Raw genomic sequence first — 27,168 nt, 5'->3', positions numbered from 1 at the left:
CTTCCACACTGCTTCTGGGGACCCACTGTCTTAGCTGGTTTCAGGGGTTGAAGTCCTAGGTTATAAGATATTAATACTTTTTGTTTTTTATTATTTGCAATATAGGCCTACTGTACTTATACTATTTACTCTCAATACATGTATAATAACACATTAAACTCAAATGTTTGTGGAAAACAAATAGTAATTTTAATAGTGCCTCTTACCTGAAGCAAGAAGTCAAACAAGGCTAGCCGCCCCCACTCTGAATGATGAACTCCCACACAGCTTGTAAAGTTAAGTGGCACCCGAGTACCACACCTGCTCTGAAGTAGAGTCTGATACTGTGTCCAAGTAAGTGAGAAAGAGTTCTGGTCATTCTCAGCATCTGACAGATGTTGTATGCTGGGATCCCACCATATCACTGGTCTAGGAGACCCATTGGTGTATTTGTAAGGTAGAATCTCACTGTGGAATGTTCTCAACACTGCGGGCAAGCTCCGGTTTAGACCCAGAACTCTGTCCAGGTGAAAGGCAACCACTTCGAACCAGTCATTGGGACGTTTTATGAGTGCACAATGTCCTGTCTCACAGCGTGTAATACGATTGTCCCCTGTAGGGACAAATATGTCTTTTTTCTCACTAAATCTAACCTGAAGGACTTGTCCATGGCCTGGAAGCCTGGCTTTACTCAACACTGTGCCTCTGGAGAGAAGTGCCATCTTTTTTATATCATCCTCACTGAGCCAGGGTAGAGACTCTGTTTTGGTTTGGTTCCAGTTTTCAATGAAAGTCTCTTCAGAGATTGTCTTGCACCAGTCATTGGCTGACACCTTAATGCCAGCCTCTTCTGGAATCCCGTCATTGGTTTCTGCTCTGATTTGGGGCCTCTTCCTCTCAAAGGGTCCTGCTTGTTTTTCATTTGTTCCTGCTAGTCCAGGTGCCTGTTTCAGTTTTACCACCTGCTGTGCATCAGTGAGCTGCCCTACGAATGTCTCTGCTTTGGCCTCATCTGGAGTGCATTTGTGCCTGCATGTCTTGTTGTTTGGGTGGAGGCTTTGGATGCTGGCAGACTGGGGAAATGCTGGGTCATGTCTGGAGTGAAGAAGATGGATGGTTTGGTTAGAGTTCCTGCTATTTCCTAATTTAACAACTCGCCCTCTTTTGGCACGGGCTGCAAATGGCTTGACTGAATGCTTGTTTATGTTCTGCAGATATTGTTCTTTTTTGTTTGCTTTACTTTTTGCAGGCTTTTTGGTTGCTACTTTTTTCTCTGCTGTTTTTCCAGAGGAAAATGATTGTTGGTGATGGCTGACCATCAAGAGACCTTTAGCAGAATCTTTCATTTCAGGGTTCTTCCAGGTTTTGCTGTGTACGTATGAAGACGTTGGTAGATAGAGTCTCAGCGGCAACTTCTTGACCAGTCTGCTGGGTTTGTTATTGCGGGGGCCCCGTACGTTCAGCTTGCTCTGCTCAGATGGGAAAGGAGGGAGGGTGTATATCATCACCACTGATAGACTGAAGAAAAACAGGAAGGCCACCACAAACCGACATTTTAGTCTGAACTTCAACCACACTCTTAAAGCCTGCAAGACACAGCAGAGAAGGTAGTGGTAAAGACAAACGTACAATAAAGTCAGTAAGCAAGTCATTAATGTCAAAGAGAAAAGGCTTTGTAAAGAAACACAGTTTAGATTACATGGAAGGCAGGGAAATCTAAATGGGGAATATTTTTTTAGGGAATTCCATTCAAATGTATGGATGTTGAATGCACATGCCTGAGATTCATTTCACCCATTTCATATGTGGTTAAGACTGACATTGTGCCTTTAGGCTATAGATTTTGGTTTCACTTTATTTTTATGGTACTTGTAACACATTCTGTTAACTATAAGCAACGTTGCACGTACATATCTACAAAGTTTAACTAGTGTTAGTAGAGTGTTCGTAGACTGGTAGGGTTAGAGTTAGATTAAGTTTACTTATAGTCAGTAGAATGTCTGTTGGGAGACTATAACAATAAATAGTTAGCAGATATTAATCAGACAGACAACTAATACCCTAATAAGAGTTAGCTGACATGTTCAGGTGCAATATTACTTATTGTCAATAGAATGTTCAAAAGGGACCATCAAAATAAAGTGTTACAGAGATTTTCCATATGTGTCCATTCCATTGTGCACTCCAGTTTCCACAGTGTCAGACTGGAATGTAGATTGGATTTTTTTTCACTGCTGTTAGTTTTACAGAGATATGTTAGAGAATAAATCAGCCTGAATACGGAATGTTTGATTAAAGAATATTCTTATCATATTCTTGACATGAATGATTAAACAGGGTCTAGAGCATGTCACTGTATTTGGCTTGTTTTTAGCGGCATCCTCTAATTTTCCTGCCCGAGGCTTGACCCATTCTAAATTGGGAGAAGCCTGTCATTTAAGGTTTAGAAGGTACCAATCATCCCAAAACTGTACACACAACTGTAAAAAGTATAATATAGCTTGTAAAGGCTGCTGAAAATTAGAACATTTGTTGACTGTGACAGTTTAAACTAAGCAAAAACTACAGTAAAGCTCTTTTGAAAAAAGTTACTAGCTAACTAAAGACATATGAAGGGACAATTGCTTTTAAACATATAGCTATACTTTGATATAATTTATCGTTTAATCAGTGCTTTTAAACAGTGTTTTGTCATGCTAGTCGTTAGACAAAGCAGTTTCTTACTGGAAAAGCTACTAACTGCTCATCTACTGACAAATTTAGCATAGTTGCTCCCCAACACTAGTGTAAAAAAGCAATTTTAGGAAACATGCAATTAACATACATATAGCCTGCGTAATATACTAAATAAATAATACATGTTTGATATTAATCATGTTTGCAGACATTAAAAGGACAATATAAAGGTGTAAATATGTACATGTCCATGAATACTAGAAACATGTCAATGATATCTACATGTATTTTCACATATGCTACACAAAAAGAAATTTCTCAATACTGTGAGATCTCTCCCTTCTGGCTGACATTTTTATGACTTTAGCAGATAGCACCTGTGAAAGACTTCTTTTATGCTTCAGTTTAAAAAATGTCTTGTGTGCAGTTTCACAAGGCTGGGAAGTAGCACACAGCCTGCGACAGGTTAGGGCCTGTTTGACTGCTAACTTACACATCAAACTCAATGTTTTTTTGAAGGCAAGTGGATATTTAGGTCATAATTATGCATAAGGAAATCATGCAGATTTCTAGCTGATGCCAGGTTCACTATATAGGGTTTTGTGATGTCTGCTGTGCAGTTGTTTGGTAAAGGGCTCAGATGTTTTAAAAAAAATGTCAAATCAATGTAAAAATAATATCAATTATGGAAGCTGATGCATGATAAGTCATTTATCATGATCAAGATTACTGCAATATTTTGTGCCATGTTATTTATTCTTAATAATAATAATAATAATAATAATAATAATAATAATAATAAAAACAAATTATAATAATTGTCACGGAGTCACAGCCTACACCCTCTCCACATGCCACGCCTACTCGTTCACAATCACCAGAATTCTGAACACCTGTCCATCATCACCAGGCTGTCATATAAGGACCATCACTTCCCCTCACTCCTCGTCTGATCTAGCATTGACCCACATGTACTTACCTGAACCCTCGCTATCATTGTTGCTCCCCTGGATACCCGTTGTTCCTTCATCGTCAGTTCCTCTGTGCCGCCTTCCGATTCTGTCATCTACTTCCATCACAATTAATACAAGTTAAGTTCCAACCTTCTTCGTGTCAAGACTATTTCTGTTACTTCACCTGTGTCTGAAACCTCTGTCACAATAAATACTGCTACACGTTCACCTACCTCTGTGTTCCTGTCTTGTGTCTGACAGAAGATCAGACCATATGCAGAGCTCTTCGGACACAGGCGGGGACCGCACCGCGGATCCATTTGCTGCACTGGTTCACGCTGTACAGTCCTCACTACCACAACCCACGACGAACCTAACCCATGTTTCTCCCGAGATCATCACGGACGTACAGCAAGCACTCCATCAGCCACCGGCAACAACGACTACTTTGTCAGCTACCTCTGAAAGACCTGAGGCCCGACCAGCAACATACAGTGGCGACTCAGAGGATTGCATGGGTTTTTGCTTCAGTGCTCGCTCTACATCGAGGCCAACACTCACCTGTTCCAGAATGAACGCGGTCGCGTTGCATTCGTCATCTCGCTTCTCTCTGGACGAGCACTACAATGGGCTCAACCCCTCTGGGAAACAAATGCTCCGGTAACGACTTCACTCTCCACCTTCTTTGCTCAAATGAAAGATGTTTTTGGTCATCATACCGCTGAACTGTCCGTCCATGATCAGTTATATCATATTCATCAAGAAGAGGAGTCCGTCACTATGTATGCTCTCCGATTTCACACTCTGGCTTCAACGAGTGGTTGGAATGAAACTGCTTTGATAACTGCTTTTCGTCATGGTCTGCAAAGGGAGGTTCAGCAGCTAATAGTCATCTACGACGATACCATGGGACTTGAGAATCTTATTCAGAAGACTTTCAGAGTGTCACAACGTTTATACGCCTCCCACATGAATACTCCCACTGTCAATCCTCTGCCTGCTTCAACATCTGTCGCCGCCCCAGCACCTGAACCAATGCAGGTTGATTCAAACCATCTGACCAACGCGGAGCGTCTTCGACGGATGAATAATCGCCTTTGTCTTAATTGTGGGGGAGACGGACATGTGATTTCCAACTGCCCGGTCCGACCTCCACACCCAGCAGTGAGTACCCTCCAATTTCCACCTCAAACCTCTCAACTCATTAAGACTCTGGTCCATGTCGGTAATTCTCATACAAGGTGCCCGTATCTTCTCTAAGCTCGACCTCCGAAGCGCCTACAATCTCATCCGCATTAGAAGAGGCAATGAAAGACTGCCTTCATAACCCCGTAAGGACACTACGAATATCGGGTTATGCCGTATGGCCTGTCCAACTCCCCATCCGTCTTCCAGAACTATATGAACGAGATCTTCCGTGAGTACCTGAATCGCTTTGTCATCATCTATATAGACAATATCCTGATATACTCCAGTAACATGAAAGAACATGAGAAGCATGTACTCCAAATCCTTCAAAAACTACGAGAACATCAACTGTTTCTAAAATTAGAGAAGTGTGAGTTCCATACCTCCACCGTCCAATTCTTAGGCTACATCATCAACCAACATGGTATCAAGATGGACCAGAGGAAGGTGGAAACCATCCAGCAGTGGCCATTACCCAACACCGTGAAAGAACTTCAACGCTTCTTGGGATTTGCCAATTTCTACCGACGCTTCATTAACCAGTACAGTATGCTTAGTGCTCCTCTCACTTCTATGCTAAAGAACCGGCCCAAGTCACTCTCATGGACAACACCTGCCCAAAAAGCCTTCTCCCTACCGCAACAGGCTTTCCTATCGGCTCCAGTCCTGGTTCACCCCAATCCAGATATACCCTTCATAGTGGAGGTTGATGCCTCAGCAACCGGGATCGGAGCGGTCCTCTCTCAGCGGCAGGGTGACCCCCCACGGCTCCATCCATGTGCCTTCTATTCAAAAAAGTTATCCCCAGCGTAGCAGAATTACGACGTGGGAAACCGGGAGCTCCTAGCCATAAAATCAGCTCTCGAGGAATGGAGACACTGGCTGGAGGGAGCCAAGCAACCTTTCCAAGTCATTACAGATCATCGCAATCTTGAGTATCTCAGAGAAGCCAAATGCTTGAATCATCGCCAGGCCCGACGGGCTCTCTTCTTCACCCGATTTAATTTCCAGGTCACCTAAAGATCAGCTGACAAGAACAGTAGAGCGGATGCCCTGTCTCGCCTTTACCAAGCCGATCCTGAACCATCCGTTCCTGAACCCATTCTCCCTCCAGCCGTGCTTGTTAACCCGATTCAGTGGACCATCAACCAACAGATTACTAATGAGAATCTACAAAACCCAGCTCCACTGGGAGGTCCAGAGGGGCGTCTCTATGTTCCCCCAACCCATCGCCAGCCCCTCTTGGGCTTAACTCATACATCCCCGGGCTCTGGACACCCAGGCAGGAGAAGGACCCTCTCGCTCCTGAAACAATGCTAAGTGGCCCTCCATTGCTCGGGATGTCTCTCGATATTTGCAAGGGTGCTCAGTCTGTGTCGTTGCTGACACCCCTAGGAAGCTACCAGAAGGGAAACTCGTGCCTCTGCCCATCCCCGAGCGACCCTGGACGCATATTGAAGTAGACTTTATGACCGATCTTCCTCCATCCCAAGGTTACACTAGCGTCCTGGTCATGGTTGATTGATTCTCTAAATCTTGCAAACTCATTCCCCTCAAGGGTCTACCTACTGCTCTACAGACGGCAGAAGCACTCTTCCATCAAGTTTTCCGCCACTTCGGGCTCCCAGAGGACATTGTCTCGGATAGAGGTCCCCAATTCATCTCACGCTTCTGGAATGCCTTCTTCCATCTCCTAGGGGTGTCCATCAGTCTCTCCTCCGGATACCATCCTCAAACCAACGGCCAGACTGAGCGTAAGATCCAGGAAGTTGGGAGATTCCTGAGACTGTATTGCCACCAGAACCAGGACAGCTGGCGCCAATACCTACCCTGGGCTGAATACGCACAAAATTCACTCCATCAAACTACCACTGGGCTCACCCCGTTTCAATGTGTCCTTGGCTATCAGCCACCTCTCTTCCCCTGGTCAGGTGAGCCCTCCGAGGTTCCAGCTGTCAACCACTGGTTCCAGCAAAGCGAGAGGGTCTGGGACTTGGCTCACGTGCATCTCCAACAGGCAGTGCGGAGACACAAGGAACAAGCCGACGCCCGAAGGGGTCCCACTCTGCAATACCAACCTTGAAAGAAGATTTGGCTATCCACTCGGGACATCCGTCTCCGGCTGCCTTGCCGTAAGCTGAGTCCCCGGTATATTGGTCCATTTACCATCAAGAGGCAGCTGAACGAAGTAACCTACAGACTCAACCTCCCTGCTCACTACCGTATCTCACCTTCATTCCATGTCTCGTTACTGAAACCTCACACTGACCCTTTGTCTCCTCCCTCCACAGAGTCTGGTGATGATGTGGTACCTCCTCCTCCTGCCATCGATGAGATTCAAAACATCTACCGAGTATGGGCCATCCTCGACTCCAGACGACAGGGTCCACAGCTGGAATACCTCGTGGACTGGGAAGACTACGGCCCCGAGGAACGATGCTGGGCGAACCGCAACGACATCCTGGACCCTACCCTACTTACCCAATTCCATCAGTAACACCCAGATCGTCCAGCTCCTCGGGGTCGTGGCAGACCCCGTCGGCAACATCCCGTCCGGCCGTCGGGTGCCGCCCGTGGAGGAGGGGGTACTGTCACGGAGTCACAGCCTACACCCTCTCCACATGCCACGCCTACTCGTTCAAAATCACCAGAATTCTGAACACCTGTCCATCATCACCAGGATCTCATATAAGGACCATCACTTCCCCTCACTCCTCGTCTGATCTAGCATTGACCCAAATGTACTTACCTGAACCCTCGCTATCATTGTTGCTCCCCTGGATACCCGTTGTTCCTTCATCGTCAGTTCCTCTGTGCCGCCTTCCGATTCTGTCATCTACTTCCATCACAACCAGAGCTAAGTTCCAACCTTCTTCGTGTCAAGACTATTCCTGTTACTTCACCTGTGTCTGAAACCTCTGTCACAATAAATACTGCTACACGTTCACCTACCTCTGTGTTCCCGTCTTGTGTCTGACAATAAAATTTTCATTAACATTTTTGTTATCTTGCATTGGAAACAAGCCTCAACGAGCTTTTATAGTTGCACCCAATCAGAGATTAAAAGATTATTTTTAAATAAAAAATAAAAACATAAATTAGTAACTTTGAATGCTACAAGTGAATTTAGTCATCACAACATTACAATGTTCAGTACGAAAATGGATACTTATTTTGAGATTTGCAAAAGATCACATTAGATATAGATGTTAGATTAGATGACAGCAAAAGTAATTTACAGTTAATGGACATGCACAATTAAATATTCAATATTGTTTGATATATATCCGATTGCATATAAAAAAATAAAAAAAATTCTAATGTCAGACAAAAGAAGTAAGACAATTAAGCTTACTACCTTATTTATTTCCAGATATTTTGTTTTTCTTTTTAAGCGTAAACTCACTTAATTTTGATACATTTACCAGAAAACAATATAAAAAATTTGTTTTTCTTCTCAAATAAAAGTACCTTGATTTACAAATTTAGATATTTTTACTGTAAATCAAAATAACTTTTTTTTGAGTGTAGGATAAAGATTTTGCCTTTTTCTTTAAGGCTACAGGCTTTAGATATGTTTTTTTTTTTTAAAAAAAGGAGAGAGGGATTTGGCTATTTCCCACATGTTTACAACAACACAAATTTCACAAAGGGAATCTTTAAATCCAGGTCAGTGTAATTAATGGTGAGTCAGAGATTAAACCCCCCAGCAATTCACATTATCTAAACTGTAAGGAAAACAACCCACCGAGACAGCAGTCTCTCAATGATCCAGAGACACACAACATCTGACAAAACAAATAAAATGAAACCTTCACAATCATTAACAAATCTTATACCTCCTAAAGTATCAAATGTCTTTGATTAGTGAATGAATGGAAAAAAAGTTGACTAGATGCTCAGATGGTTTAAGGAAAGGGTTGAAGGTATGGCTATGTGGGCAAACTCAAAATAGACTGAACTTCACACTAAAAGTTGTTGTGTGTCTTAGACGACCCTTGCAAATGAAGTGTCCTGCATTAAGCACTTAGTACTTCTGTTAACAACTAAACATATTGACACCATGTTGTTAACTGGCAGATGCAAGTATGGCAAAGACATCATCACACAGTTCAACAAGGCAGTAATCCAAGCACAACAAACACGAGGAGACAGGCTGAGATCATGAAGAGGAATTACTCAGACAAGTACAATGTTTTGGGGAAAACGTTAACATCTCAAAGCTTTTGTTTTTCAATAGTTTTTCTGGGTCTTACTTGCACAGATTACACCTTCATGATTCAAATCATAGTGCATAAATAAGTTTCTAGTGAAACAATGGAAAGAAAGTAAAGGAGTAATAAAACCAAATAACATTACATAAAAAAATAAAAATAAATAAAAAATACACCAAATGAACCCAACAAACATGCTATCTGCAGTCAAAATATGACATGTGAAGACACGGTAGTTACTTTTTTAAAGCAGGGTGTTTGACGTGTTGTAAAGTGGTATCAAAAGAGTGTGTTGGATTTTGAAGTAAACTGAAGTATACTTAAATGACCCCTAGTTTAATCAAAAATAGGTCACTCTTTTTCCTAAAAACACACCATGCTGAAATGGCAGTTTATCCAGCTATTCTTGGACGGCAGGACAAAGCAAAAGAAAACGGGTTTAGCTGTCACACTCTTATTTTTAAGGGCTAATCCAGGAGGAAGAAAATAGAGGGAACGGTACTCTATGGAAGTTTTCGCTCTCACACTCTCACTGGCCCCTCTCATTGAAAAGAAAATATGATAATTTGGGTAACTCGCACTGAGCAGCTTCCTGTGCTTTCATTCGCTGTCCTGTGTCTATGGTACATTATAGAAATAGGTTAAGCGGTGTGTCCATGAAAATCTTTTTATGTGCTTGAAGCCAAAAATATCTATGGATGAGTCAAAATTACTGTCTGTGCAAGTGTTTTTTTTCTGTGTTAAAATACCCTTCCTTATACCACCATAATATGCAGAGGCAACTTTAAATAAGCGATTTGCTCTGTTTGCAACATTTTCCTGTTTGTTGAACAACATGCACAGCAACATTTGCGTAACTAGTATGACTTTGGGGAAGGGTGAAGTGTTTGGTTAGGGAAACCATTGATACATTACATACTGTACATGTGCCCTCTCAGGTCCAAAGAAGAGGAGTCGCTAACTTTTTGATTTAATTAAAATAGTAAATAGAATATCAAAATACTTCACTACATATTTCTCTGTCATGAGCAAGAAATTGAAACAAACAAACTGCCAGCAGCTGAATGCTTGTTTATGACAGCTGCATTAGAGATCTGAATGAACACTTTGTTATGACAACAGAGAACAAGGGAAGTCGTGGCCTAATGGTTAGAGAGTTGGACTCGCAATTGAAAGGTTGTGAGTTCGAGTCTCGGGCCGGCAGGAATTGTAGGTGGGGGGAGTGCATGTACAGCGCTCTCTCCACCCTCAATACCACGACTTAGGTGCCCTTGAGCAAGGCATCGAACCCCCAACTGCTCCCTGGGTGCAGCAGCATAAATGGCTGCCCACTGCTCTGGGTGTGTGTTCACAGTGTGTGTGTGTGTTCACTGCTCTGTGTGTGTGCACTTTGGATGGGTTAAATGCAGAGCACGAATTCTGAGTATGGGTCACCATACTTGGCTGAATGTCATGTCACTTTCACTTTTCAAAGACTCGCTCAGTGCTGAGATGTAATTGGGAAAGATGGTGCTCTCTGAGCCCCTTTAGCTGCAGTACATCTCGTTCTTCCTCAACCAATCATTTAAGGCCATATTCTTTAAAGTAGAGAGATTATTCACAGCTGGTGTAGAATGAGACAATGAAAAAATTTGGTAGGTTTAAAACAAAGTTTTAGATTAGGACAAAAGTATTTTAGAGATAAATTTAATTGAAATACGAACACAATCAAAAGCTAGAGATGCCAACTGTTATGATGAAATCCTATAGAAACAGATATTTATGAATTCTATTAGGTCCATGAAATATTGATTTATTTATAGGTTGATTTTATTGTTTTTAATCAATGAAAGTAATTAAATATGTCCAATGTCTTCACCTTTATTAAATGCATTTATTTCATAGTCCATATAATCATAAAATGTGTATTTGTGTAATCAGTTGTGTATTTTAATATACATTTATCTTCCTTTTATGTTTTTATTTTGTCTAGAAATGTTAGGGTTAAGTTAAACCCTGAAAGTAGGGTTGGTGTTGAGGGCTTAAAAATATCATAAATTAAGCTATTGTAACTACAGTTATTGTCATTGTAAATAGATACAACATTTATGATTAAAAAATATATCCAGATCAGATGGACATCTTGCAATATGTAATTTTTTTTTCACTTTTAAGATGCCGTTTCAATTTCCATTTGACTGAATTTTGGTGTTTCTAAACGAAACTTGTGTGAACAGCAAAACATTTATTTTACTCTACATTTTTTTTTAGATTTACTGTATTTAGCAGCTGAATTGCCCCAGTAATAGAAAAATTTCATTATTTCATTTCAAAAATTATTTCATTTAAGACTAAATGAAAAGTGTAATGTCAGCATAGCATGACCGGCTGTGGGAAAACTCTGTTTGATGTATGATCTTTCACACATTGTGCAAAGGTCAGCATTACGTTCTACCGATATAGGAGGATCCACAATACCATTGCATGCAGCAGGAGAGGAAGGTACGATTGGGGAAAGAGAAAGAGAGAAAAGAGAGAGGAAGGAAAAAGAGATTAGCCATCTGCCGCTGTGTCTGTCCTACCTCAGTGTGTCATCAGTGGAGTGTCTTTCTTATTATGGAGCAGATGCTTTTGACACTAGTGTCATGCTGAAATATAGTGCGGGTTAGGTTCTGCAGTCATTTATATTCACACACACAAAAGCAACAGAGAAAAACAGCAAATACCTCTCAGAAATTTGCATTTTATTATTTGTAATTGAAGCGATGTGTAAATAGGTGTGAAAACTGTGCGGGGGTTTAAAAAAAGTGGAATTGACGTCACATACAGCCAAGTATGGTGACCCATACTCGGAATTTGTGCTCTGCTTTTAACCCATCCAAAGTGCACACACACACAGCAGTGAACACACACACACACACACACACACACAAACACACAATGTGAACACACACACCCAAAGCAGTGGGCAGCCATTTATGCTGCAGCGCCCGGCGAGCAGTTAGGGGTTTGGTGCCTTGCTCAAGGGCACCTCAGTCGTGGTATTGAAGGTGGAGAGAGCACTGTACATTCACTCCCCCCACCCACAATTCCTGCCAGCCCGAGACTCGAACTTGCAACCCTTGGATTGCAAGTCAAACACTCTAACCGTTAATATGACAGGCCATGACTGCCCCTCATGTGTGACCTATGACTGACTAGAGGAAAGAATAATACTGAATGCAACTCTAACCTTAAGGTTGTTAAGGTTAGATCTCCCAGCTGCAGGAGTTCCGGCTCTCCATGTTCCGGCTCAAATTAAGCCCTGGTAAAACCTGACTTTTCAAATGAGCGTGAACGTGAACTGCGCGTTCTGTTCATTCCTGCCAGAGTGAGCGCCGCTCTCGTTCACGTTCATTGTATGAAAAGTGATTCGTTCAGTTCAGCGTTCGGCGAAAATATGAACGCGTTCAGTGAACGTCGTTCAGTAAACGTCGTTCATTGAACGCGTTCATGCACAACACTGCAGTAAATAAATGTTTTTCTACAGTTTGTTGCCGTTAATTCAAGGAAAAAACAGCAATATAATGTAAATTTAATTATATAATATATAATGTAAAGTTAATTTGACAGAAATTTGTCAGCATCTATAGAAAAAAAAGTTATGCAAAGTCATAGACTGATAATGAGAGTAAATACTGAACTCAACTGTATTAATGTGTGTTTGCACAAGAGAGATCTGTTAGTTTAATGTAGTTTTGTGGTTCACCATTGTGCTGGAGAGTAGAGCCTGTGCTTCAGTCAATCATGAGCCACTTATACTGATTTCTGTTTTTTATATAAAGACAGTAAATGTGAAGTCGCTGATACAGTGATGATCTCTGTGTTAAGTATTTCAGCACATACATGTGTGCTATAGCTGACAATGAACTGCCGTGATCTGAGTAAAAATCATGCTTTTAGTTATTTTACACATTAAGTGTTTGCAGTTTTATATTAAGAAATATTCTTTCTCAGTGGAATCAAATGAAATAAGTTCACAGTACTTACATCATATGAATGCTAGTTTTTAAACTAAAACTGTTTGAAGCAAAGGGAGTGGAGTTAATTTCCACGGTAAAATTATGGTTAAACACTGTAAAAAAAAAAGAAGAGTTGTAAATTAATGGTTGAGAGCAGCTTTAGAGATGGCAATATTCTGTGGATTCTTAGAATCCATTAATGTGTGGCAAATCTGGCGAAAACGTCTCGGTTACGTATGGTAACCCTCGTTCCCTGAAGGAGGGAACGGAGATGCCACGTCGGTGACCGACGAATATGGGATATCGCTTCGATAGACTAATCTACTTCCATTGTAAACTAAACGAGCCAATGCACATTGGCATGCAATTATTGCATCCAGCTGCCGCTGATCACTGCGTGAGTATAAGAGGGCAGCAGGTGCAATGCATACCAGTTTTTCGCTGAGGAGCCGAGCCGGGACCCGGCAGCTCAGCGGCGGTACAGCAACCATGGCGACGGGACGTGGCGTCTCCGTTCCCTCCTTCAGGGAACGAGGGTTACCATACGTAACCGAGACGTTCCCTTTCAGTCGGTCACTCTCGACGCCACGTCGGTGACCGACGAATATGGGATCCCTATCAAAGCGCCATGGGTGCTGCCCCTTCCAGTGCCCTGTGCGAGCCACCTGCGCCCCTATTAGGTGTAGGCCGGGGCTCAGAACAAGTAGCTCCACTCACCATTGTCAAAGCACTACCTCACTGGGTGAGATTGGATAACAATGTCAATGTCAATGTCAATGTCACCTTTATTTATATAGCGCTTTAAACAAAATACATTGCGTCAAAGCAACTGAACAACATTCATTAGGAAAACAGTGTCAATAATGCAAAAATGAGAGTTAAAGGCAGTTCATCATTGGATTCAGTTATGTCATCTCTGTTCAGTTAAATAGTGTCTGTGCATTTATTTGCAATCAAGTCAACGATATCGCTGTAGATGAAGTGTCCCCAACTAAGCAAGCCAGAGGCGACAGCGGCAAGGAACCGAAACTCCATCGGTGACAGAATGGAGAAAAAAACCTTGGGAGAAACCAGGCTCAGTTGGGGGGCCAGTTCTCCTCTGACCAGACGAAACCAGTAGTTCAATTCCAGGCTGCAGCAAAGTCAGATTGTGCAGAAGAATCATCTGTTTCCTGTGGTCTTGTCCTGGTGCTCCTCTGAGACAAGGTCTTTACAGGGGATCTGTATCTGGGGCTCTAGTTGTCCTGGTCTCCGCTGTCTTTCAGGGATGTAGAGGTCCTTTCTAGGTGCTGATCCACCATCTGGTCTGGATACGTACTGGATCCGGGTGACTGCAGTGACCCTCTGATCTGGACACAGACTGGATCTGGTGGCCACGGTGACCTCGGAACAAGAGAGAAACAGACAAATATTAGCGTAGATGCCATTCTTCTAATGATGTAGCAAGTACATAGGTTGTTATGGGAAGTGTTTCCGGTTCCGGTTTACCTAATTAATGCAGCCTAAAAATCCTTTAACGGATTTGGATAATAAAAGCATATTAGTATGTTATGTGTATGCCAGGTTAAAGAGATGGGTCTTTAATCTAGATTTAAACTGCAAGAGTGTGTCTGCCTCCCGAACAATGTTAGGTAGGTTATTCCAGAGTTTGGGCGCCAAATAGGAAAAGGATCTGCCGCCTGCAGTTGATTTTGATATTCTAGGTATTATCAAATTGCCCGAGTTTTGAGAACGTAGCGGACGTAGAGGATTATAATGTAAAAGGAGCTCATTCAAATACTTAGGTGCTAAACCATTCAGGGCTTTATAAGTAATAAGCAATATTTTAAAATCTATGCGATGCTTGATAGGGAGCCAGTGCTGTGTTGACAGGACCGGGCTAATATGGTCATACTTCCTGGTTCTAGTAAGAACTCTTGCTGCTGCATTTTGGACTAGCTGTAGTTTGTTTACTAAGCGTGCAGAACAACCACCCAATAAAGCATTACAATAATCTAACCTTGAGGTCATAAATGCATGGATTAACATTTCTGCATTTGACATTGAGAGCATAGGCCGTAATTTAGATATATTTTTGAGATGGAAAAATGCAGTTTTACAAATGCTAGAAACGTGGCTTTCTAAGGAAAGATTGCGATCAAGTAGCACACCTAGGTTCCTAACTGATGATGAAGAATTGACAGAGCAACCATCAAGTCTTAGACAGTGTTCCAGGTTATTACAAGCAGAGTTTTTAGGTCCTATAATTAACACCTCTGTTTTTTCAGAATTTAGCAGTAAGAAATTACTCGTCATCCAGTTTTTTATATCGACTATGCAATCCATTAGTTTTTCAAATTGGTGTGTTTCACCGGGCTGCGAAGAAATATAGAGCTGAGTATCATCAGCATAACAGTGAAAGCTAACACCATGTTTCCTGATGATATCTCCCAAGGGTAACATATAAAGCGTGAAGAGTAGCGGCCCTAGTACTGAGCCTTGAGGTACTCCATACTGCACTTGTGATCGATAGGATACATCTTCATTCACTGCTACGAACTGATGGCGGACATATAAGTACGATTTAAACCATGCTAATGCACTTCCACTGATGCCAACAAAGTATTCAAGTCTATGCAAAAGAATGTTGTGGTCAATTGTGTCAAACGCAGCACTAAGATCCAATAAAACTAATAGAGAGATACACCCACGATCAGATGATAAGAGCAGATCATTTGTAACTCTAAGAAGAGCAGTCTCAGTACTATGATACAGTCTAAATCCTGACTGGAAATCCTCACATATACCATTTTTCTCTAAGAAGGAATATAATTGTGTGGATACCACCTTTTCTAGTATCTTGGACAGAAAAGGGAGATTTGAGATTGGTCTATAATTAACTAGTTCTTTGGGGTCAAGTTGTGGTTTTTTGATGAGAGGCTTAATAACAGCCAGTTTGAAGGTTTTGGGGACATGTCCTAATGACAATGAGGAATTAATAATAGTCAGAAGAGGATCTATGACCTCTGGAAGCACCTCTTTCAGGAGCTTAGATGGTATAGGGTCTAACATACATGTTGTTGGTTTAGATGATTTAACAAGTTTATACAATTCTTCCTCTCCTATAGTAGAGAATGAGTGGAACTGTTCCTCAGGGGATCTATAGTGCACTGTCTGATGTGATACTGTAGCTGACGGCTGAATGGTTGCAATTTTATCTCTAATAGTATTGATTTTAGAAGTAAAGTAGTTCATAAAGTCATTACTGCTGTGGTGTTGGGAAATGTCAACACTTGTTGAGGCTTTATTTTTCGTTAATTTAGCCACTGTATTGAACAAATACCTGGGGTTATGTTTGTTTTCTTCTAAAAGAGAAGAAAAGTAATCGGATCTAGCAGTTTTTAATGCTTTTCTGTAGGATATGTTACTTTCCCGCCAAGCAATACGAAATACCTCTAGTTTTGTTTTCCTCCAGCTGCGCTCTATTTTTCGGGCTGCTCTCTTTAGGGTGCGAGTATGCTCATTATACCATGGTGTCAAACTGTTTTCCTTAACCTTCCTTAAGCGTAAAGGAGCAACTTTATTTAAAGTGCTAGAAAAGAGAGAGTCCATAGTTTCTGTTACATCATCAAGTTGTTCTGAGGTTTTGGATATGCTAAGGAATTTGGATACATCAGGAAGATAACTTAAAAAGCAGTCTTTTGTGGTAGAAGTGATGGTTCTTCCATACTTGTAACAAGAAGTAGAATTTACAATTTTGGCTATATGAATTTTGCAAAGAACTAAATAATGATCTGAGATATCATCACTTGGCTGAATAATTTCAACACCATCAACATCAATTCCATGTGACAGTATTAAATCTAGAGTATGATTTCGACAATGAGTAGGTCCTGAAACGTGTTGTCTCACACCAATAGAGTTCAGAATGTCTATAAATGCTGATCCCAATGCATCATGTGTGTTTTCATTATCAACATGGATATTAAAATCACCAACTATTAAAACTTTATCTGCAGCCAGAACTAACTCGGATGTAAAATCACCAAACTCTTTAATAAAGTCTGTATGGTGCCCTGGTGGCCTGTATACAGTAGCCAGTACAAACATAACAGGGGATTTATCATTAACATTTGTTTCTTTGGATAATGTTATATGAAGTACCATTACTTCAAATGAGTTATACTTGAAGCCTGCCCTCTGAGAAATCCTGAAAACGTTGTTATAAATTGAAGCAAGACCTCCACCTTTGCCTTTTAGACGTGGCTCATGTTTATAACAGTAATCTTGGGGGGTGGACTCATTTAAAATAATGTAATCATCAGGTTTTAGCCAGGTTTCTGTCAAACAGAGTACATCTATATTATGATCAGTGATCATATTATTTACAAAAAGTGTTTTCGTAGAAAGGGATCTGATATTCAATAAGCCAAGCTTTATCATTTGTTTATCCATATTGCTTCTGTTTTTTATTTGTTGAACCTCAATTAAATTGTTAATCTTAACTTGGTTTGGACGTTTTTTGTATTTTCTAGTTCGGGGAACAGACACAGTCTCTATAGTGTGATATCTAGGTGAAAAAGTCTCTATGTGCTGAGAATTAACTGACCTCTGTGACGGGAGGCAGCTAGCAGACGGTCGGTTTAGCCAGTCTGTCTGCTTCCTGACCTGGGCCCCAGTTAGTCAAGTATAAACACTAAGACTATTTGCCATATTTCTAGAGAGAAGAGTGGCGCCACCCCAGGAGGGATGAAGACCATCTCTTTTCAACAGGTCAGGTCTGCCCCAAAAGCTCGTCCAATTGTCTATGAAACCTATGTTATTCTGTGGGCACCACTTAGACATCCAGCCATTGAGTGATGACAATCTGCTATGCATCTCATCACCACGGTAAGCAGGGAGGGGACCAGAGCATATTACAGTGTCTGACATCGTGCTTGCAAGTTCACACACCTCTTTAATGTTATTTTTAGTGATCTCCGACTGGCGAAGTCGAACATCATTAGCGCCGGCATGAATAACAATCTTACTGTATTTACGTTTAGCATTAGCCAGCACTTTTAAATTTGCCAAGATGTCAGGCGCTCTGGCTCCCGGTAAACATTTGACTATGGTGGCTGGTGTCTCTATATTCACGTTCCGTACAATAGAATCACCAATAACTAGAGCACTTTCATCAGGTTTCTCAGTGGGTGCATCACTGAGTGGGGAGAACCTGTTTAATGTTTTGATCGGAACAGAAGAGCGGTGTTTTGACCCACGACTACGCTGCCTCACCATCACCCAGTTGCCCTGCTGCTGGGGCTCTGTTTCCGGAACCGAACAATGTACAGGAATCCCTGAGCTAGACGCATCCAAAGCCGTATCTAGAGCCCTAACATTCTTACTGTCCTCAATTAAAGTTTGGATGCGTGTCTCTAATTCTGAAATCTTCTCTGTCAGCCTAACTATTTCCCTGCATTTATCACATGTGAATCCCTCATCAGCGACAGAGATAGATAAACTGTACATGTGGCAAGAGGTGCAAGAAACAATGATAGGAGAAGCCATTACTCACCGTGCTTGATGAAAATTCTTACTGCGGTTGTTTGATGAACTTGTGAAAAACTGGAGCGAGGGAGAGGAGAAAAGAAGACAGCGATAGGTTCGAATGAAAACGCTAATGACAAGCTAACGAGTGCTAACGCTTTGCAGGTGTACTGCACTCATGTAAATAAAATAAAAGTGAACGATCAAAGTTAATCTGATAAGATTGATCGATAATATCAGAAATATGGTGTGAATTAAGTTATATTTTACCACTTTAAAAAACAGAGAGTGATAGTAAGATAAAGATTCTAGAGAAAAAAATAAAATAAAACAGCTACACGGAGCTACAATTTGCTACAGAAGGCCAACAGGAAGTAGAGAAAACACTGGATAACACTGGGAAAACGTACCCGGTCCGCTTGGAGCCGGGACGCTGCGGAAGCCCCATCCTTCCTGAAGGAGGTCTCGGAGGCAAATACACATATAGCATCCGTTTAGGAGTATACGGAGAAATTTGAGGTGATTAGAACCCTCTTGGGAAGGCAGAAGTCTGCCGGGGAAACACGGGCTCTAAGGCTATACTGTGGACTATACACATATGAGTACCGCTTAGGTCTCAATATGGAACCCACCCTTCCATGGTTCTCACAGATTCATCATGAAGGTCTGGCGCCGGACGTTCCGCTGCGTCCAGCTGCTTAGGGTGATGGAGGATCTCAACAGGGTCTACAATACGGACACTCTGGAGCGGTTTAAGCAAGCCGACACTAACCGGGGCCTGTCAGTGCCACTACCCGTTTGAGGTGAGAACACAGGAGGATACCGGCTCTACACGAAGGCTATAGAACCTAGCGAACGTGTTAGGGGTCGCCCAGCCCGCAGCTCTACAAATATCTGTCAGCGAGGCACCACGAGCCAGCGCCCAGGAGGATGCAACACTTCTAGTTGAGTGAGCTCGCAACCTGAACGGGCAGGGCACATCCTGAGCCTGATAAGCCAGGGTTATGGCATCCACAATCCAGTGGGCCATCCTCTGCTTAGAGAGGGCACTCCTCTTCTGCCGGCCTCCGTAACAGACAAAGAGCTGGTCTGAGGTCCTGAAGCTTTGTGTCCGGTCTACGTAGCACCTTAATGCTCGGACGGGACAAAGCAAAGCCAGGGCTGTGTCTGCCTCCTCCAGGGGCAGCGCTTGCAGGTTCACCACTTGGTCTTTGAAGGGTGTAGTGGGAACCTTGGGCACGTAGCCAGGCCGGGGCCTCAGGATTACCTGGGAGTCAGCCGGCCCAAACTGTAGGCACGAATCGTCGACCGAAAATGCATGCAGGTCCCCTACCCTCTTGATGGAGGCCAGTGCAAGCAGGAGCAGAGTTTTCAATGAAAGAAACTTTAGCTCAACTGAATGCAAAGGCTCGAAAGGGCCCTGCTGTAGTGATTTAAGCACTAGAGACAGGTCCCAAGAGGGTATACAGGGGGGGCGGGAAGGATTTAACCTCCTGGCCCCTCTAAGGAACCTGACGATGAGGTCATGCTTACCCAGAGACTTCCCATTCACGGGGTCATGGTACGCAGCAATAGCGGCAACCTGGACTTTGAGGGTGGAGGGAGACAGCCTTCGCTCCAACCCTTGCTGCAGAAAGGATAGCACGACCACAATCGGGCATCTTCGGGGGTCTTCTCGACGAGAAGAACACCACTCAACGAACAGGTTCCACTTCAAGGCGTAAGCGTGTCTCGTAGACGGTGCTCTCGCCGAAGTGATGGTGTTCACTACCTCTTGGGGTAGGTCACCTAGAACCTCCGCGTCCCGTCCAGGGACCAGACATGGAGTTTCCAGAGGTCTGGACGCGGGTGCCAGATGGTGCCCCGTCTCTGAGTCAGTAGATCCTTCGTCAGAGGAATTGGCCAAGGAGGGGCTGTCGCAAGGAGCACTAGTTAGGGGAACCAGGTCCACATGGGCCAATACGGCGCTACTAGCAAGACTTGCTCCTTGTCCTCCCGGACTCTGCACAGTGTCTGTGCGAGAAGGCTCACTGGGGGAAACGCCTACTTGCGTAGGTCCCGAGGCCAGCTGTGTGCCAGAGCATCCGTGCCGGGAGTTCCCTCGGTCAGGGAGTAGAACAACTGGCAGTGAGAGGTCTCTGGAGAAGCAAACAGGTCTACCTGAGCGGCTCCGAACCATCTCCAAATCAGCTGGACCATCAGGGGATGGAGTCGCCATTCTCCCGGGAGCATTGCTCGAGACAGCTCGTCGGCTGTATGACTGAGCAGGCCTGGAATGTGAACGGCACGAAGTGACCTCAGAACCTTCTGACTCCAAAGGAGGAGGTGGCGAGCGAGTTGCGACATGCGACGGAAGAGCAGACCACCTTGTCGGTTGATGTACGCAATGGTCGCAGTGTTGTCCGTTCGGACCAGCACATGCTTGCCTCACAAGAGACCTTTGAGACGGTTCAAGGCAAGGTGTACTGCTAGCAACTCTAGGCAATTGATGTGCCACTGCAGCTGCGGGCCCGTCCAAACCCCTGAGACTGCATGCCCATTGTACGTGGCCCCCCAGTCGGTGGTGGAGGCATCCGTGTAAACCACAGCATGCCTGGAGATCTGCTCTAGGGGCACCCCTGCCCGGAGAAATGCAAGATCTGACCACGGAGTGAGGGTTTGGCGACAGGCCGGTGTAACTTGGACCCGGTGAGTGCCGCGCTTCCACACCCACCTCAGGACTCGGCCATAAAGCCAGTGCTGGAGCGATCTCATATGTAATAGGCTGAGCGGTGTAAGTGCCGCCACGGCCGCCATATGCCCCAGGAGCCTCTGAAAGAGTTTCAGTGGGACCGCTGTCCTGCTCTTGAACGTATTCAAGCAGGCTAGCACCGACCGCGCACGTTCCTCTGTGAGGCGTGCTGTCTGTTCGACCGAATCCAACTCCATATCGAGAAAAGAGATCCTCCACGGGAGTTTGCTCTTTTCCGAGCTGACCTGAAGGCCCAACAGGCTCAGGTGCCGGAGCACCACATCGCTGTGCTCGCACAACTGATCTCGATACTGTGCTAGTATCAGCCAATCATCTAAGTAGTCGAGAATGCGAACACCCTGCTCTCTGAGAGGAACGAGAACTGCCTCCGTGACTTTCGTAAAGACACGGGGAGACCGGGACAGCCTGCAGGGCAGGACCTTGTACTGATATGCCAGTCCTTCGAACGCAAACCGCAGAAAAGGTCTGTGGCGCGGAAGGACGGACAAATGAAAGTACACGTCCTTCAGGTCGATCGCTGCAAACCAATCTTGGGGACGGACGCACCCGAAAATGCGTTTCTGTGTCAACATTTTAAATGGTAGCCGATCGAGGGCCCGATTCAAAACTCGCAGATCCAAGATCGGTCGTAACCCACCGCCTTTCTTGGGTACAATGAAGAACGGGCTGTAAAACCCCATCCTCATATCGGCTGGAGGGACCGGCTCTATCGCGTCCTTCGCCAGTAGGACTGCGATCCCTTCCCGCAGGACAGGGGCAGGGGCATCGGACGCTTTCACTGTAGTGGAGCGGACACCGCAGAGCTTGGGGGGGAGCCGGGCGATCTGAATCGCATAGCCGAGGCTGATGGTTCGCAGAAGCCAGCGAGACGGGCTGGGTAGCGCTGACCAGGCGCCTAAAAACCGTACAAGCGGGACCAGCGGAACCACAGCCGTACCCGCAGTGGGGCAGCGAGGTGGAACACAGGGACCCAACTCGGGCGGCTTGTGAGCAGGCCGGAGTGTGGTGCGAGTGTGGGGTGCAGGGCTCACCTGGTTCCACGGGTTGGCAGAGGGTGCGTGAGTAGGGCCTTTGTTGACGCTCTCGAACTGCCCGCTGCTGCCATCTGGCGAAGGAGGAGGATGAGTGAGGTCCGGAGCTTGGCCGTCCGCAACTCTCCGTGCCCTCCAGGGACCCAGAGAGGAAGAAAACTGCTCTCCTGTCGAGATTTCCAGATTCTCCGCCTGGCCCTCCTCCAGGGGAGGGAGAGGTGCCTTCACCATCCCCCAGAAAGCAGCTACCTCTCTCCGGGTTACCCGTCCCGGGGCCTCTTTCTCTTCTGCTCACCGCCAAGTTTGACGGGGGCCGGGACGGGAGGGGCAGCCTGCCTGCGCCCAGCTCCACGGCACCACTTGGAGGCTGCTGCAGATGCGGCGCGTGAGCGGGGGCGGATGCAGGGGGCTGCCCTTGGCGACGAGCAGGCTGGGGCACTGCGGCCGGCGGGCGGGTAGAGGCAGCAGCTGCCCGCCAGGGCAGGATGTGTCGGATCCCCTCAGTCTGCTTCTGGGCAGCAGAGACTTGCTGGGCCAAGTTCTCGACTGCGTCGCCAAAGAGGCCGGTCTGGGACACAGGGACATTGACAAACCGGACCTTGTCGGTGTCCCTCATGTCTGCCAGACCCAGCCAGAGATGGCGCTCCTGGACAACTAATGTGGACATCGCACGACCCAGGGAACTCGCGGTGACCTTCGTCGCTCGGAGCGCGAGGTCAGTGGCGGGTTCAGAGCTCCTTTAGAACTTCCGGGTCATGACCACCCTCGTGCAGGTCCTTCAGTGCCTTAGCCTGGTGCACCTGCAGTAACGCCATGGCGTGTAAGGCGGACGCAGCTTCCCCGCAAGCCGTATAGGCACTGCCGGTCAGACCAGACGAGTGCCTACAGGCCCGGGAAGGAAGCACCGGGTCTCCACGCCAGGAGGAGGCGGCCTTAGGACACAATTGCATCGCTACCGCCCGCTCCACCGACGGGATTCCCGAATACCCCTTCGCCGCACCGCCATTGAGGGTGGTGAGGGAGGAGGAGCCCACCGGCCGGTTTCTGGCAGTAAAAGGTGCCACACGAGGCTGAAGTGTGCAATCCACTCGACACAGGAACGACCGCCGCTGAAGCGCCGTCTCGCCAACACACGAAGCTTCCGAGAGCGTGCTGAACTCGTAGTTCACAGCAGACACAGTTGAGCAGAGCGATACTAACACTCGGCTCCGAAGCGAAAAGCTGGTATGCATTGCACCTGCTGCCCTCTTATACTTACGCAGTGATCAGCGGCAGCTGGATGCAATAATTGCATGCCAATGTGCATTGGCTCGTTTAGTTTACACTCGAAGTAGATTGGTCTATCGAAGCGATATCCCATATTCGTCGGTCACCGACGTGGCGTCGAGAGTGACCGACTGAAAGGGAACAGTTTTGTTAAAGACACAAATAGAACAACAAACATAAATAAATCCAAGCCAGACCCTCAAAGAATTACAACATTTGATGAGCATTTAAAATATGTGGAAAAAGGCTTTTTCTTCATTGAATGTTCTTTGCACTGAAAAGAGAAGAGAAATCTGGCCATTCCAAAACATTTTCATAAACAAACGTTTTCACACCCATAAACATAGGTAAGATTAGAGAACACAAATTAATGAGACAGAAGGTTGTAGGCATTTATAAACCAGACAATGCACTACAAATAGTGTATTGTCCACATAACAAGGACCACAGTAGTACAATTGAAGGAGCTTTTAGTTTCCTGGTGTCAACAATGCTGCAACCTGCAATTAAACAGCATCTCCATGCCAACAAACCATTGCAAGGTTTGCCAAAATAAAAAACCTTTTGCTCTTGCCAAACTTATAAGTGCCCAGGGTTTCCTGTTGTTTAAAAATAAAGGAATTAGCTAGTACAGTGAAAAACACACAGCTTTTTGGCATAAGTTTAATGTAAAAATGCCATGCAGACAATAACCGAATCTCCCTGTGAGGTATGATTATTTGTTTTTACTTGCAAAACACCTGGCAATCTTATTAAAATACCTCCAGATGGACTCCAGATTAAATTCCAGTTTTTACATTGACATCTGGATACCAGTGCCAGCAGGCATGACATATTTTGTCTCACATACCCCAGTATGCATGAATTATTTCTGTTTGTATCATTGTTTTATTACACGGATCTCTGAAAAGCTTGGTTCTGACTGGTCAGTTACGCCATTCTTAGGTCTGTTATGGCCGTTTTCAGTATCAATGCTGAATAATAGACCGCTCAACCAGGTATTGGAGTCAAGTGCATCTTTCATGTCTTTCGTATCATAATGATGCCTTGCCCTTTTATACAAATGCAACTGGTATCATCTTGTGTCTCACTTGCAGTGTAATAAAAATGTCCAAAAACTGTACCTTTAGAGGTACAACAGCGTGTCACTTGCCAGGATGACTGTCTTGTAAATTTAACATATTATAACATAATAATCAGGTAAGATTTTAAGCTTTGTATTGGGGTCTTGATCATTGTTTATTCTGCGATACCAAACGGCTGGATTTTCCACCATCAGAGAGTGTCCACTAAGTCCAGAATGCATGAGTGCCTAAAGTTGTGACCCATATTAAAAATAACTTAAAAAAGAAATTTAATTTCATAAAACATTTGATTTATCTCAGTAGTTCAATGATCAGCAAATAAAGACCACATGCATTTTTCATGTCCTTTTCTGCAAATAATGACAATGCAATGCTTGGTAGCTGCTACCAAACCCTCACTGGCAGAAAGCAATGATCTTTGAGTCTGCTGAGTCAGGGAGTTTAACGGGGTCTACTGAGAAGTCTGGAACTGGGATGAATGATTCAAAGAATTCTCAATGCTGAAAAAAACATTAGGCACTGTTGTTGTACAGCTCTTGCAATATTAACAAAGACTTTCCTGCTGAATATAAATACATGAGAAGTCTAATCTTAATACACACAATGTGCTTTAGTGCAAAGTCCTGCAAAGAGCACTGGAACAAATTATTTTTATATGTTTCGGGACTATACTTTTTCACTGAACTCAGAGACATTTTAATAGCAATCTTTGTGAGGCTTTGCATTGTGAGTTAAAAAAAGTTATTCATTCACGCTTTCGGTATTTGATAATTAACCATGAAACATGACCTGTGCAATATAAAAGAAAGCAGTGAATGTGCAAATGGAATTACATATAGCTCATTCTGAACTAGTGTAATAATGAAAAGTTCTCAATTGGACACTTACCATTATAAACACCACTGATAGAAGTCTAATGTGTTTCGTCTGTCCAGTCACAGCATCTTCATTCCTGCACTCCTCATCCATGCAAACACATTTTTATTCCTGCATGTATACGCACGTTCTTGAAGTTACTCTCATCTTAACTGGACCAGTGTGTCCATGAGATGCATCCAAAATCACATTGTTTAGTGACTTTGCCTGGGTTTATTCTTGAGTTTCCATTGCAAAGTTTCAAAAGTCTCAGAACAAAGCTCTGATCTCTAGCAACACATTGCAGGAGGATGGTGGAAGGAAAAGCAGAGTGGAGGTTTGGAGAGGAATGTGCTGTGTAACATGAGAAGAGACTTAAAAAAAAAGAAAAAGAAAAACATACAGAGGAGATTTATTGTTCTGGGCTGGCCGCTTCTAGAGTTTACGGCGTATTGCTGATCCACAAATGTTCTATGCGATCTTCATTTAATTTTCATATAAACAAAATTCTTATTCAGAAGACAATTAAATTGACTATGGTAACTAATTTGAATCAAAGAAGTTACAGCTACAGTTAATGTTGTGAAAACATTTTAGTGGGAACCTGGTGTTAGCCTCACTGTCATCTAAAAAAAGGGTACAAAATTATGAAAAATTCTGAAACATTGTTTGAAAAAGATCCCACATAAATAAATGATGATTTCAGAGTACTAACAATAATAGTTAGAATGGTGAATTACAGGAAGTAATGTAGGGCTTTGCGAAACTATTTCACTGTTCGAAGAAAATGGTTTATATTAATTGTATTATTCAAACAATATTTTACCTTTTCTTTCACAATCCATAAAGAGCATGTCTACAAATGATTTAATGCACCTAAAGAGCTCATTTAAGGACTATACTGTCCTCTTCTGGTAGACTGTTGATTTACAGAAGTATGTGAACCAGGCTAGTGCAAAGTACAATGTTTTTACTAGTGTACATTATTACATTTCTTTTTAATTTTTCTTTCTTTTTTTCTCTAATGTTGGGAATAGTAATAATATCAGTAGTAATAATGCCGAATTTGTGAGCAACTATTTTTTTTGTAGATGAGTCTGATTTCTCACAATATTTTTGTATTTATTTTTTCTCCATTTCTGTCACTGGTGGAGTTTGGGTTCCTTGCCACTGTTGCCTTTGCCTTGGGGAAACTTAATATTTGGCAATGCTATTGACTTGATTGCACAGACACCATTGGAAGAAAACTGAACTGATCTGGATGATGACATTACTGAATCAATGATGAACTAATTTCATTGAAAAGGGATTGTTTACTATTGTCCTCTTTTTTAGATCTGCTTTACGGCATAACTGAATGTTGTTTGCATTATTGAAACATATGTTTCCTGTTTGACACTGAAAAGCTGCTTTGACACAATCTGAGTTGTACACAAGGCTATATAAATAAAGGTGACCTGACTTTATAATGTATAATGTGTCCTTAGCATTCATTTCCATTACTTTAATTATAGCATTAAATGCCAAATTCCTAGATCATCAGTTGAAATACATAAACATCAGTCTTCACTGCACTGTCATTAACAATCATAACATTTATTTAGAGTACTATGACATATTTCATTTAAAGACAATGTGTGCTGGAGAGCACATGCAGAAATATATGTGTAAGATACATAAT

At 43.6% G+C, this 27,168-nt stretch overlaps 1 protein-coding gene across 3 annotated transcripts in view; it reads right to left on the bottom strand.

The window, feature by feature from the left end:
- LOC132102775 (Golgi-associated kinase 1A-like) overlaps positions 1–25,875 on the bottom strand; it is a 39,823-nt gene extending 13,948 nt beyond the window's left edge. For all 3 annotated transcript variants that reach the window (XM_059507408.1, XM_059507409.1, XM_059507410.1), the window contains exons 1-2: positions 25,521–25,875; positions 207–1,565 (exon numbers count right to left, since the gene is read on the bottom strand). In XM_059507408.1, the coding sequence (XP_059363391.1) occupies positions 207–1,565; positions 25,521–25,601 (1,440 nt within the window). In that variant the 5' untranslated portion in view covers positions 25,602–25,875. The remainder of the gene's footprint in view (positions 1–206; positions 1,566–25,520) is intronic.
- Positions 25,876–27,168: the final 1,293 nt, after the last annotated feature.

This window comes from Carassius carassius, chromosome 24 (genome assembly GCF_963082965.1).
Source record: "Carassius carassius chromosome 24, fCarCar2.1, whole genome shotgun sequence".
Lineage (NCBI taxonomy): Eukaryota > Metazoa > Chordata > Actinopteri > Cypriniformes > Cyprinidae > Carassius > Carassius carassius.
Note: the sequence above shows the minus strand (reverse complement) of the source record. Positions and strands in the feature narration are given on the sequence as shown.